This window comes from Lagenorhynchus albirostris, chromosome 13 (assembly GCF_949774975.1).
Source record: "Lagenorhynchus albirostris chromosome 13, mLagAlb1.1, whole genome shotgun sequence".
NCBI lineage: Eukaryota > Metazoa > Chordata > Mammalia > Artiodactyla > Delphinidae > Lagenorhynchus > Lagenorhynchus albirostris.
The window spans coordinates 68,769,586-68,783,540 of record NC_083107.1 but is presented as its reverse complement, the minus strand read 5'-3'; the positions used below and the strand labels follow the sequence as shown (position 1 = coordinate 68,783,540).

At 44.0% G+C, this 13,955-nt stretch overlaps 1 protein-coding gene across 4 annotated transcripts; it reads left to right on the top strand.

Annotated features, from left to right (window-relative positions):
• The first annotated feature begins 4,609 nt into the window (after nt 1-4,609).
• Nucleotides 4,610-12,275, top strand: CENPA (centromere protein A). 4 transcript variants are annotated; one of them, XM_060168938.1, is made up of 5 exons: nt 4,610-4,844; nt 9,561-9,670; nt 10,184-10,261; nt 10,545-10,700; nt 11,418-12,275. In XM_060168938.1, exons 1-4 carry the CDS (start codon nt 4,751-4,753, stop codon nt 10,677-10,679), a joined length of 417 nt encoding a protein of 138 aa, XP_060024921.1. In that variant the 5' UTR covers nt 4,610-4,750; the 3' UTR covers nt 10,680-10,700; nt 11,418-12,275. The 4 variants fall into 4 exon arrangements, with proteins under 4 accessions (XP_060024921.1, XP_060024923.1, XP_060024924.1 ...); XM_060168940.1 differs by having other exon boundaries at nt 10,545-10,725; XM_060168941.1 differs by lacking the exon at nt 11,418-12,275 and adding an exon at nt 11,042-11,403.
• Nucleotides 12,276-13,955: the final 1,680 nt, after the last annotated feature.

The following is a 13,955-nucleotide window of genomic DNA, read 5'->3' as shown; positions in this document are numbered from 1 at the left end:
CCCTGGAGTTGTGTCCTCTCTGTCCTAGTGTCTGGGGTGCTTCGGAGGGTGAGTTTGAGAGGCCATGCCGTGTCATGCTGGTAATGGGGGTGGAGGGGGAAAGAATCTCCACTCTCCTGCTGAGTCTGGAGGGTTGTGAGGAATGTCTGTAGCTGTGGCCTACTGCTCTGAGTGGAATAATGGGGCCCTGGACCCCAAATTAGAATTGACTGATAACAGACTTCTGTAAACATCAGTTCAAATACAGTGTAATTCACACCATCTGCACTGTAGTGAACTGACCAGTTCCTGCCCCATTCGTAGTGGTCCCGGGGGATCCTGGGGCTGGGGTGTCCTCCAGGACTGCCATCCAGGTCCTGGAGTAGCCCTCAGGCTTGCTGCCTACAAGAGGTTTAGGACCATGCCAGGTGGTTCCATTTGCCTTTGCTCTGTCCAAAGCTCTCTGTACTTTAACAAGCAAACAGCACTCAAGGAGATCAGAGGACAGTAGGAGGATTGGAGCAAACAGCCATGTGGTTTAGGGGGAGCCAGAGATATGTGTCCTCAGCTCCATCTCTCCCTCCACTGGGTGGCTTTGGACAAGCGATGTTACCTCTCACCATGATCAAGTGGGATTTATTCCAGAGATGCAAGGATGTTTCCACATCTGCAAATCAGTCAGTATGATACACCACATTTACAAAATAAAGGATAAAAATAATATGATCATCTCATAGATGCAGAAAAAGCATTTGACAAAATTCAACATCCATTTATGATAAAAACTCTCAACAAAGTGGGTATAGAGGGAATGTATCTCAACATAATAAAGGCCATATATTACAAGCCCACAGCTAACATCACACTGAATGATGAAAAAAAGCTGAAAGCTTTAACTCTAAGATTGGGAATGAGACAGTTTTTCCCACTCTTGCCACTTTTATTCAACATAGTATTGGAAGCCCTAGATAAAGCAATTAGGCAAGAGAAAGAAAGGAAAGGATCCAAGTTGGAAAGGAGGAAGAAAAACTGTCACGATTTGCAAATGACGTATTATATATAGAAAACCTTAAAGACACCATCAAAAAACTGTTAGAACTAAAAAACAAATTCAGTAAAGTTGCAGGATACAAAATCAATACACAAAAATCTGTTGCATTTATATACACTAACAAACTATCAGAAAGAGAAATTAAGAAAACAATCCCATTTACAATTGCATCAAAAAGATAAAATACCCAGGAATAAATTTAACCAAGGAGGCGAAAGACCTGTATACTGAAAACTACAAGACATTAATGAAAGAAATTGAAGACACAAATGAAAGATATTCCACGTTCATGGATTGGAAGAATTAATATTGTTAAAATGTTCATACCATCCAAAGCAATCTACAGATTCAATGCCTATCAGATTCAATTCTACAAAACGCCAATGGTATTCTTCACAGAAATAGAACAAAAAATCCAAAATTTGTAAGGAACCACAAAAGACCCCAAATAGCCAATGCAATCTTGAGAGAGAAGAACAACACTGAAGTCATCACATTCCCTGATTTCAAACTAGACTACAAAGCTATAATAATTAAAACAGTATGGTATTGGCCTAAAAACAGACACACAGATTAATGGAACAGAATAGAGAGCCCAGAAATAAACCTGCACATACATGGTCAATTAATTTATGACAAAGGAGCCAAGACTATACAATGGGGAAAAGAACCATCTCTTTAGTAAATGGTGTTGGGAAAACTGGACCACTGTCTTACACTATACACAAAAATTAACTCAAAGTGGACTAAAGACTTGAACATAAGGCCTGAAAGCATATAACTGCTAGAGGAAAACAACAAGTTCCTTGACATAGGTCTTGACAATGTTTTTTTTTAATCTGACACCAAAAGCAAAGGCAACAAAAGCAAAAATAAATAAGTAGGACCACTTCAAACTAAAAAGCTTCAGCACAGCAAAGGGAGCCATCAACAAAATAAAAAGGCAACCTACTGAATGGGAGAAAACATTTGCAAATTATATATCTGATCATGGATTAATATCCAAAATATATAAAGAATGCATACATTCTTTGAATGCATACATCTCAATGGTGAGAACAAATAATTCGATTTATAAATGGGCAAATGGGGACTTCCCTGGCGGTCCAGTGGTTAAGACTCCGCACTTCCATTCAGAGGGCACGGGTTCAATCCCTGATCAGGAAACTAAGATCCCACATGTCCTGCGGCGCAGCCAAAAGTAAAATAAAAATGGTCAAATGATCTGAATAGACATTGTTCCGAAGAAGATATACAGATGCCCAACAGGGACATGAAAAGATGCTCAACATCATTAATCAGGAAAGTGCAAATCAAAACCACAGTGAGATACCACCTCACATCTGTTAGAATGGCTATTATCAAAAAGACAAGAAATAAGTTTTGGGGAGGATGTGGAGAAAAGGGACGACTTGTGCGCTATTGGTGCGAGTAAATTAGTGCAGCCACTGTGGAAAATTGTATGGAGGTTCCCGGAAAAATTAAAAATAAAACGACCATGTGTGTCAGCAATTCTACTTCTGGGTATTCAAAGGAAACAAAAACACTAAGCTGAAAAGATATATGCACCTTTGTGTTCATTGCAGCATTATTTACAATAACCAAGATTTGGAAACACCTAAGTGTTCAGCAATGGATGAACGGATAAAGAAATTGTGGTATGTATATATATATATATATATTCACAATGGAATATTATTCGGGCATAAAAAGAAAGAAATGTTGCCATCTGCAACAACATGGATGAACCTCAAGGGCATAATGCTAAGTGAAATAAGTCATTCAGAGAAAGACAATACTGTATGATCTCACTTACATGTGGAATCTTAAAAAAAAAAAAAAACCACCCCTCTATTTTCTACCTTTGTTTTCTACTTATTTCTAATGGAGCAAAGAAGGCACTCTAGGTCTAAAGCAGAATTAATGAGTGAAGATTTGCTATGTCTGATTAATGGGTCCTGAGGACTGGTGTAGTAGGACTTCTTGCCTCTGTGTCACTGAAAAACAACTATCCTTCTGTGATTTGACTGCATCTCAATGGGTTCAACCAAACATTCCTTTCCCTTCCTTCCCCCCCTTTCCCTTCCCCCCCCTCTACTCTTTCTTTCTCCCTTTATTTCTTTCTCTCTTTCTCTTTCTTTCTTATTGTGGTGAAATATACACAACATAACACTCACTGTATTGACCATTATTAAGTGTACAATTCAGTGGCATTAAGAACATTCACATTTGTTGTGCAATCATCACCCATCTCCAGAACTTTTTCATCTTCCCAAACTGAAACTCTGTACCCATTAAACAATAATTCCCCTTTCCTCCCTTCCCCCAGCCCCTAGCAACCACCATCCTACCTTTCTGTCTCTATGAATTTGACTACTCTAGGTACCTCATGTAAGTGGAATCATACAATATTGGTCCTTTTGTATCTCATTTATTTTGCTTAACATAATACCTTCAAGACTCATCCATGTGGTAATATGTATCAAAATTTACTTTCTTCATAAGGCTGAATAATATTCCATTGTATGTATATATCACATTTTATTTATCTATTCATTCACTTGGACATTTTTGACTATTGTGAATAACACTGCTATGAGCCTTAGTGTACAAATACCTGTTCAAGCCCCTGCTTTTAATTGAATATACACCCAGAAGTGGACTTGCTGGATCATATGGTAATTCTGTGTTTAATTTTTTGACCAATTGCCATACTGTTTTCCACTGTAGCCGCACCATTTTGCGTTCCCACCAGCAGTGAACAAGGGTTCCATAAAATCACTGATTTTGTAACATATTTCCTGATTACAGTGCATGTTAACTGTAGAACATCTAGATAATGTAAAAAAACAAAAGTGTAGAATATAAAATCCCCTTTATTCTAACTACCTAGTTCTACATTTGACCTCAATACATATTATCCCCAACAGGAAGGGAAGGGGTCATTTCCCTGTTACGAAAATGCTGGAGAGCATGATCCAAAAATAGAGCTGAGGCCTGCCCTGCTTGACCTCATGGTGAGAGGCCCCATCCTGGCTGTCCCAGGACCCTAATCATCAATAAGGTTCATGCAGTGAAGCTGACTTCTGAGTCATATTCATGGGCTGCTCCTGGTCTCAGGCGAGACATGGGACGGTCACATTCTCCGTGGGCCCGTCTCCTCATCTTTAAAACCCACCTCAAGATTGATAGAGCAAAACATAAAATGTTTGCGCAAGGTGATGCGTCTAGAGAAACGCGTTCTACACACGCACCAGCTACATCTTCATAATCGAGCTTTCATTTGTCGACCAGAGAGCACCGGAGGACCTGGGTCTGATGCATCAAAGATGCGGTCCTGCCCCAGGGAGCGGACGACTGGAGCAGTTCCCGCCTCATTTCACTTTTCCAAGTCCCCATTGGCTGATTCCTACCATCGATCCGCCTTGTCCCCGCTGTCTTCTCCTATCACCGCCGCCGTTAGCCTCTCATCCTGTGCTCTCATTGGTCCTCCCCGCAATCGCTCTGCGCCAGGAGCGTTCCAGAGGCAGCCACTGGGAGTCGCTGGATTCGGTTTTTAAAAAACGCCGACAGTGAATCCGCGGCGGAGCGGGCAATTTGAACGCCACCCAGCTGGGGCACGCGGCCGGGGCGCTGCAGGCCCTCCCCCGAACCCCAGCCTCTGCCTCCGGACCCGGAAGGCCGAGAAGGAGCCGCGGTCCGCAACCCTGAGCGCCAGCCATGGGCCCGCGCCGCCGGATCCGCAAGCCCGAAGCCCCAAGGAGGCGCCCCCCGAGCCCGGCTCCCGCCCCCCCGCGGCCGGGCCCACCCTTAGGTAACCCGCCGTGATCCCTTTCCCTCCGAGCCGGCCTCCCTGCAGCCTGTCTGTGAGGTGGGTACGGCCGGGTCCGCGTGCCCATTTCACAGACGAAAAAATCTATACTCGCTTGCCGAGCCTGAGGTCCAGCCCAGTCTCCCGACCCCTGGTCCGCTGGCCTTCCTCTGCAGGGGGGCAAAGCGGTTCTGCCGTCCAGTATCCGTTCCGGGACGGCCCAAGGTCCACGACCGGGGAGGGACTGGGGAAGGCAGTTCTGAGGAGGAGAAAGGACTGGCCCAGACAGTATTCTTAATTCTACTAACGTGTATTGAGTGCTTACCACTAACTAGGCATTATGTTAAACTCTTTATATGAATTAACTCAATTTTATATTGTGCCCATTTTACAGATGGGACAACTGAAGCGCAGACAGACCTGATAATTTGCACAAGATCACCCAGCTTGTTCCCGCAGACACGGGATTTTAAAAAATCGGTGTTTGTGCTTTTTTCAAATGCAAAAGTATTGGCTGCTTTTTGTGACAATTTCAAACAACAGTTCTAATTTTAGAAGGTGCCTTTCCAGGTTTTTGGGGTTTTTTTTGTTTTGTTTTGTTTTTTTCCTTCAGTGAGTGGCTGTATTGGTCCTTAACCAAAGTGCCCTAACTTAGCCGGTGCTCTCACCTTGTTCCCTTCCAGAGGTAGCATGCCCGGAAAGAAGGCTGGTCTGTGGTCCTTAGTTTCTGTGCTGTGGTCTGGTGGATGGGATACCCACAAACAAGAACGGTGGCAGCAGCTGCTTTACTTGTCTTCTGCTCCATAGCTAAGAGCAGGGTGAAGAAAGTATTATTGGTTATTTATAGATGTTGCTGTTGTGAATGGGCTGTTTTTTATTTTTCTTTCCTTAACATAAATAACCTTTGCATCTAGCTAACTTGCTGAATTCTCTTGTTAATCCTAATAGCCTTTCAGCTGCTTTAATTGAAATTTTTAAGTGGACCATTATACTGTTTGCAAATAATGACTTTTGAGTCTTCTTTTCATTTTTATACATTTTATTTCTTATTTTATTGTTAGTGAGGCCCTGAGACTAGTGTTGAAATAAGAGCAATGTTTTGGTCATCTTTGTCTCATTTGTAATTTTAACAGGAATATTGTTACGTATGATGTTCACTATTGCTTCCGGATGTAGAAGCATCCTTACAACTCCAGTCCCCTGATTCACTCTCAGCTCAGGATGACCTTGCCTCATGCTTCATTGAGGAAATAGAAGCCTCCAGACTGGATTCCCCTTTATCTTCTCACAGCAGAGAACCTAGGTGACCCCTTTCCATCAAAAGCCACTCCTCCTCCTACATGAGCTCTTGGTCATATTCTTCTGTCACCATCCCAGGGGCTTTCTGTTATCCTTACCACCTGCACTTGGAAGTAAATTCATACTCCTTACATTGGCATTTGGCAAATGTGCTCTGTTATTTCTGTTCTAAAGAAAAGGGCACCCCACATCCCCGGCTCCCTCATACTCCCTGTTTCTCACTTCTGCCCTTCACAGCTACCCTTTTTATTTTATTATTATTTTTTAATTTATTTATTTTATTTATTTACTTATTTTTGGCTGTGCTGGGTCTTCCCGCTGCGTGCGTGCTCTCTCTAGTCGCGGAGAGCGGGGGCTCCTCCTCGTTGCGGTGCGCGGGCTTCTCATCACAGCGGCCTCTCCCGTTGCGGAGCTTGGGCTCCAGGCACGCGGGCCTCGGTAGTTGTGGTTCGCAGACTGTAGAGCGCAGGCTCAGTAGTTGTGGCGCACGGGCTCCGTTGCTCCGCGGCGTGTAGGAACCTCCCAGACCAGGGCCCGAACCCCTGTCCCCTGCATTGGCAGGCGGACTCCCAACCACTGCACCACCAGGGAAGCCCCACAGCTACCCTTTTTAAAACAGCCAGACTTAAGTCTACCCACGTGTCTGTTTCCCCTCTTCCCAGACACCCTTCAACCCATTCCAATCTGACTCCCCACAACCACTACCCTTACTTCCAGTACCCTTGAACTGCTGTTGTGAAGGTCACCAGCTACTTTCATGTTGCCAACTTTATTAGACATGCCTGTGTCCTTCTCTTATCCTCTCAGAAGCATTCGACACAGTGGGTCATTTCTTCTTCAAAACACTCCATCCCCTGGCTCCGTGATACACACGCTCTGCAGTTTCTGCCCAGTGGTTTTTACTGCCTGTGCCACCTCTCTTCAGCATGTTGATGGACTTCCATGGTCTACTTTTCCTTTCTTTCCCTTCCCCAGGTGGGCTCCCCCCTCCCCGTGGCTCCAGTAACCATTCATACACTGACAGCTCTCACATCTCTCCAGCCCACATCTCTCCTCTGACCCCGCACACCTGCATCCAACGGCCTTTCTACTCGAAGACTCTGGGGTATGTCACACTAAACACATCTAAAAGCACACTTTTGGTTACTCCCCTCCTGCCGCTTCATCCCCGGTTTCCCCCATTTCAGGAAATGGCATAGCCACTCACAGGATTGTTTAAGCCAGAAACCCGGGAGAGATTTTTCATCTTGCCCCCATGTCCATCCAATCCAAATGTAAGCTCAGGCACTTCCACCTCCACGTCGCATCCTAATCATGCCACTCGTTGCCTTCTCCACTCCCACCAGCCTAGTCCAAGCCCCCAGCACCCTGACCTGGCTACGACTTCCCTTCCACTCTTGTCCCTTTTCGGTTCTTTCCTTACACAGCAACTGGAATGATCTTTAAATGTAAGTGGATCATCTCTCCATCCTGCTTAAAGCTCTTCCGTGGCTTCCTATTACCTTAGGATTAAATCCCGACTCCTTATGTCGGATTTTAAGACCCAACTATTGAATGTTTAATCCCAGTTCTTTCCCATGATCCCTATAATTGGTTAATTTTCACAAGCACTTGTTCCTGAGTCATAGACTTCACATCTTCCCTTACCCCTCGGAGGTTATTATGTGTATTTTTCTTTCTCTCTTTTCTGTAATAACTCAAGTCCCTCTGGTATTGGTTATTTTGTTTGCTGAGTTTGGTCCTTTCCTTTCATGGTGTTGGCCTTTTTACATTGCTTGGTGATCTTTAGTTGTGTTCATCTTTCCATTGCGTGACTGCCATGTCTGAATATTAAAGACTGCTTCCGGCGACTGGATTGGGGACTGGTGGTGAGGAGGGAGGCAGGTGCCAGTAGCTCATCTCCTGGGTGTAGGGCCTCCCTCTTTCTAAAAAGTCCCCTGTTTCTTTGGCCCCTGGGATAAAGTCTCCACTGCCAGCACATCTCTGCATTGCCCCTCTGTCCCCATTTGCTCTCAGCAGCTTGTCTAACACTTGGCAAATAGTTCACCATATTAAATCCCTTCTATGCAACTACTTGGTGTGGATTCTCTCTTCTTGGCTAGACCGTGAATAACATTTCTTCAAAATGTTAGTTTTCGTGGGGGTTTTTTTTCTTTTTTTTATTTGTTCAACTTCTCAGAGGTTCATTTGTTTTTATTGGTCCTTGGTTTAATTTATGGAGCCAGCTGCACTGTTTTTGTTTTACACTCTTTTTCATTAAGTTAGTTTATTATCTTTAATATTTCTTTTACTCTACCTTCTTTTGATTTACTTTAATAATTCTCTTCCTAATACGTGAGTTGAACACTTAGCGGAATTATCTTTTAATGTTCTTGTTTTCTCGTAGATAGATCTTGAGGCTGTACATTTTCCTTTAGGACTATTTGGTTATATTGCTTAAGTTTTAAGGTGTAGACTTTTTATTTTTATTCATTTCTAAACAGTCTAATTTCAGTGAATTGTCCTCTTTAACAAGAGAGTTAGAAGAATTTTTATTTTTTATATTCTTGTGTTTTTAATTTCTGATCAGAGTTTGACTTTTTTGATTTCTACTTTTAGGAATGATTTTAAGATTTTTTTGTCTTTTTTTGTTGTTGTTGAAACTAGGCTTTGAGCCAAAGGCTCTGACTTCATAGCCCAAAGGCCCGACACTGGCACTGAGTTATGCCACTTCTGAGCTCCCACCTTGGCCGCTAACGTGTCTTAACCTCTGTCTTAACCTCTCTGGGCCTCAGGATAACAGGTTAACCTCTGTCTTAACCTCTCTGGGCCTCAGGATAACAGAGACAAGGGAATTGTACTAGATAATCTCTCAGATTCCTTCCAGCTCTTAAAAAATACCTAAAAATTGGACTTCCCTGGTGGTCCAGTGGTTAAAACTCCGTGCTTCCAATGCAGGGGGCGCCTGTTCGATCCCTGGCTGGGGAACTAAGATCCCACGTGCTGCGCGGCAGGGCCAAAAAAACCCTAAAAACAAAATTGGAAACTGGGTTTCCAATCCAGGTGGGAAAGACAGAGGAGATGCACAGAGTACTGTGGGCCCAGAGGAGGGAAGTGACCCATCGGTTTGGAAGGGATTGGGAGTCAGGAAAGGCTGCCTGGAAGAGTCGACATTTAAAATAAGACCCTCAGAGGATCATCACTGAGGGTCAATAGGACCCTCAAAGGATCACTTATTCATTCATTTAACAAAAATTTATTTAGCACCAACCACTGTTCTCCAGTTGCTGAAGATAACCGCAATGACTACAATAGACAAAAAGCCCTGCTTTTGGGAAGCCTGTTATATACAGTCTACGATTTGGTAGTTTGACAGCCAGGTTGCAATGCACCACCCGTTTTCCACTGCATTTTGCTCCATGACCCAACTCTTTTGCTCAGGCGCTCCCTCCCGTCCAGTTGCTCGCCGGAGATACCGGGTTCTGAAGGAGATCCGAACTCTTCAGAAGAGCACAAACCTGTTGTTAAGGAAGACCCCCTTCTGCCGCCTGGTGAGCTCCAGGGAGCTTCCCGCCAACCCCCATGCCGCCTCCTTTCTTTAAATTTCCCAGGTATTGGGCCCCTATCGCCTCTTGCCCAAATGGCAAGGGACCTCTTCCCTAGCCTGGTCGGGGACTCTTCATCTTCTGAAAACATGAGCCCACAAAGGGCACCTTCTAATTCTTTATGGAATTAATTTCTAACCCCTACCACCTTCGAACTGTGTTCTTTGATTACGTACAAGGAACTCTGTCATCCAACCACCCTTTCATCCCTTGTCTTGCCCTGAGAGATTGTCTCCTCCTCTCCCCACCACCAATGAAGAGAGACGGGCCAATCTCTAAGCTCCCTGGAGTTGACACCAGCTAATAGTTAGGTTCTATGATTAAGGGCCAGGAAGGAATAACGGAAATGAAGATTCATGGAGACTCACGGAGAGAGTCTGTCTTCTCTTGAACCTCCTTTTACTCTCTACTCCTCCCCACTCCCCTTCTCCCTTGCTCCCCATCCCCACTCCTTCGCAGGCAAGAGAAATATGTGCTGTATTCACTCGTGGTGTGGACTTCAATTGGCAAGCCCAGGCCCTGTTGGCCCTACAAGAGGTAAGATGGGGGCCACGGTCCAGTTGGGTGAGGGGTGAGTATGGGAGAAAGGCAAGGCTACATCTCACCTCCTTGAAAAGAACAAGGAACACCCAGGGTTTGGAGGCTAGGTTCTCATTTGGTGGTAGTGGAATTCCCAGGCAAAGTTCAGTCTCATTCTGTGAATAATCCTTCCCCGCAGTCCTTTGAGCCCTTAGAGACTGAGGTTAGCAGTTCTCTCAGCAGAAAGCAGCCCATGGCCCCTCGTCTGTGTCAGTCTTTCTGCTTTTCTTTCTGTCCGCAGGCAGCAGAAGCGTTTCTAGTTCATCTCTTCGAGGATGCCTATCTCCTCTCCTTACATGCCGGCCGTGTCACTCTCTTCCCGAAGGATGTGCAGCTGGCCAGGAGGATCCGAGGCATTCAGGAAGGGCTCGGCTGAGCTCCTGCCGCCCGTGCCTCTGTAAGCTTTTCCTGCTCACCAGAGAGTGAGTGCACTTTGGGGGAAAACACCTAGCTTCTCATCACTGTGGTGGGAGTTTCTGTGAAGGAATGTTCCTTCTCCATCCTTAAGTCCTTTGCTGCCTCGCCTTCCCCTTGTTCTCTAGGGAAGGTTTGACCTAGTTTTGACTTGAATGCTTGGGATTCTGCGGCTCATGCCCTTTAAGTAATGACCAGACAACCTGAACCTCTGACCGAGTGAATCCTCTCCATTCTACAAGGACCAGATTACCTCATTTTGATTAAAACAAAGTTCTTATTTTTGAAAATGCCTTGTTAGTAATTGTGATTCCTGTATTTCAGGGATGATACCAGGGACTCTGCCCGTAACTAGGACCAGATCACGGAGTACAAGGTGCTGCCTGGACTTGCTATCTCTGAGCAGAGTGTGTTTGTTGCTTTTGTAATTAGGTTTTTTTAAGAAGGAGGAGACTGCATGGCTTTCCTCTGTAACAGAGGTAATACATGACAGAATCAACACATTCCAAAAGTCCTGACAATAATTTTCAGATGAAGAGACTCCAAGTTTGACTTCACTTTGCAAATTATTCACACACCTGATGATTTGGAAGACATCAGATTTTCTAGGTTGTGAGAGAAAAGGATATTTACTGATTATTTTAGATCTTTCTGTACCATTTAAATTTTTTACCATATGTATATTTACTTTTATTTAAAGCATCAGGGAAAAAATAAGAGAAGACCACTTCAGCCAGTTGCATGGAAGAGCCTGACGCGTCCAGTATACGAATCTCTGTCCTTCAGATTGATTTCATCATTAGTGGCAGCAGCAAGTTCCTGTGTGGACTGTGCCTGTCAACAGATTATATAGCTTTTCAAAAACTCAATTGGGATGAAAACAGGAAATCGTTAAGGTTTGATGGCTCCTGACTCCTTCTGGTAAATTCCTATCAAAATCATTCAGAAATTGTAGCTTGTAGAATTTATTTTATTCTTATCTGCAAGTCATAGATGATGTATCGTAATTTATACTGCAGAATTTTTCATTCCAGGACTTTTAAGAGCCTTTTCAATGTTTTTACAGGTATTTTGTATAACTCCCTTGTGGAGAGATAATAAAAATAATTCTTTAATGAGAAAAAGTTGAAGCGAAGTCACTACTGTACAGAGATTATACTGTGTCCTTTGTGTGTTAGCGTTAAGTTCTTCATTTGGACACTTGGCCAACAGCCACAATTTAAACAAGAGAATTCAGGGATGTGTTTTTGTCTCCAGTGGAGTAGGGCGTGAGCAGATAAAAGCCTTGCCCATCTCTTGTAACTGAAAGCAGCTTAAGAGATCTCCAGAGAAATGGGAAGGCCACCCGAAGACTTTTAGATATTGTGTGTGGTGAAAATGATTAGTGAGGGCAGACACGAATAACGACGCGTCAGCCAACTGAACTGAGAGACAAACTAAAGGGAAAAGGACCAAGTTCTGTTGTGTGATTTTAACCCTTTGGAAAAACCGTTTCCTGTTCGACATCAACTCATTTTTATGTAGACATTGGAATAAAGCTTACCTATCTATGACTATATTTAAAATTCTTGTCAGTATGTTATTAATCAGAAGATTATACTCTTCCTCTAGTTTTCTTTAAATTGACACTTCTCTGTTCTCTTAAAATTGTACTAACCAGGACCCCACTGTAACACATGGTCACATGTCACATGCAAATGCCAGGCAGGATGTGTGCTCAGCACCACAGAGTATTTATACAGTAACGTGAGAATAAGTAACTTACACCATGATGATGTTATATGATATCGTTACAATTTACTGTAAACTTTGAGCACTTACACTGCTGATGTTGTTGGAGTTTTGTTTTTGTTTTTCTCTACTTTCTGGGTGATTTCACCAACATTATGTTCTAACCTTTCCATTGAGTTTTTTATTTCTGCTTTCACATTTTTTAATATCCAAGAACTCTCTTATTTTTTGAATGTTTCTTTTTTATAGCATCCCAATCAGTATTTACTCAAAAAAAAAAAAACAAAAAACCAATCTAGATATTTCAAGCCAAGCGGAATTTAATGGAAGGGATTGGTTAAATGATGTCAAGAGGGCCGGAAGAGCTAAAGGGAAGAGAGGACGCTACCCCAGGATCAGGAAGCTTCCAATGCTCAAAGCCCACACTCACTGCTGCTCGGCTGGAAGCATGGCCCCCGCCACTACTGCGTTAGAACCACACCAGTGCTACTGAGCAGGAATAAGGAGCCCCCGCTCCAGCCAATGCTGCTGCAGCCGCCACTGGCACCGAGGAGGCTCCTGTCATCCGCTGCTGCTTCTGCTGCCAAAGGCACTACCAGAACAACAGAGAAATGTCTCAACTCCCACCTGCCAGGCCCCACCAGCATTTTCCATTGGCAGAACCTAGCCAGAGCAGCTGCAAGGGAGTCTGAGAACCCAACTGTTGCCTTCTAACCCCCTTGTGTTAGGGACGAGACCTTGAAAGGGTGAGAATGGGGTTTTGAGGGCCAATAGACACAATCTGCAGGACGTGTGCTCTCAGCACCCAATCCCAATCTTGTTTCATGGATGCAATACCATTTTAAGGATATTTATCATAATTTTGCTACTGGTTTTTGTTTTCTTTCTGCTGCATCATCCTGTTTCCTCTAAGTTGTTTTTGTTTTTCCTGTTAGTTCTAGTTTCCCTTTCATTTACAAGGTTTTCCTTTAATGTTTAACAATCTTTACGTTTAAAAGTGGGAGACAGAAAAGCTAATAGGTAGTTCTGAGCATGTTGGTGGGGCTTGTTGACTTGGAGCTTTACTGTAGAATGGTCAGGTGGGTCTTTTGTTGGGGACACCCTGCTCTCTTAGGCCAGCCAGATCCCCAGGGGAGGGTCATCCAACCCTTACCACTTGGACAGCAAAGGCCCAGCTGGTTCTAGGAGCTGAGGGGCGGAGTGCTGAGGATATCCATATGCAAAGTTCACCGTGCATAAGCTTCCTTATTCTCCCTGGCTTTGGCCTCCTGAAGTCCAGAGACTCGATTTTCTCTTCTCTTGAGGATCAGCCTCCAAGTTCTGCTGGGATGGGGGAAAGAGAGTCACCAGTGATTGAGTGGTAGGAGAGGAACATTTAGGGACTTGTTTCCTAAGCAGCGTCTAACCAATCCTCTACTTTAGCCAACCCTCACTCACACCCAGTTGCGGAAGTAATTGATGCTCTTTTGTTCCTGAGCCTTATGAGGATTTTGCCTTGTAGCTTGTG

Bases quoted from the DNA above. Each gene is read 5' to 3' on its own strand.
- CENPA (XM_060168938.1), top strand. From the start codon at position 4,751: ATGGGCCCGCGCCGCCGGATCCGCAAGCCCGAAGCCCCAAGGAGGCGC. The intron at 9,671-10,183 runs GTGAGCTCCAGG...ACTCCTTCGCAG, and splicing joins AGACCCCCTTCTGCCGCCTG to GCAAGAGAAATATGTGCTGT. The intron at 10,262-10,544 runs GTAAGATGGGGG...TTCTGTCCGCAG, and splicing joins CCCTGTTGGCCCTACAAGAG to GCAGCAGAAGCGTTTCTAGT.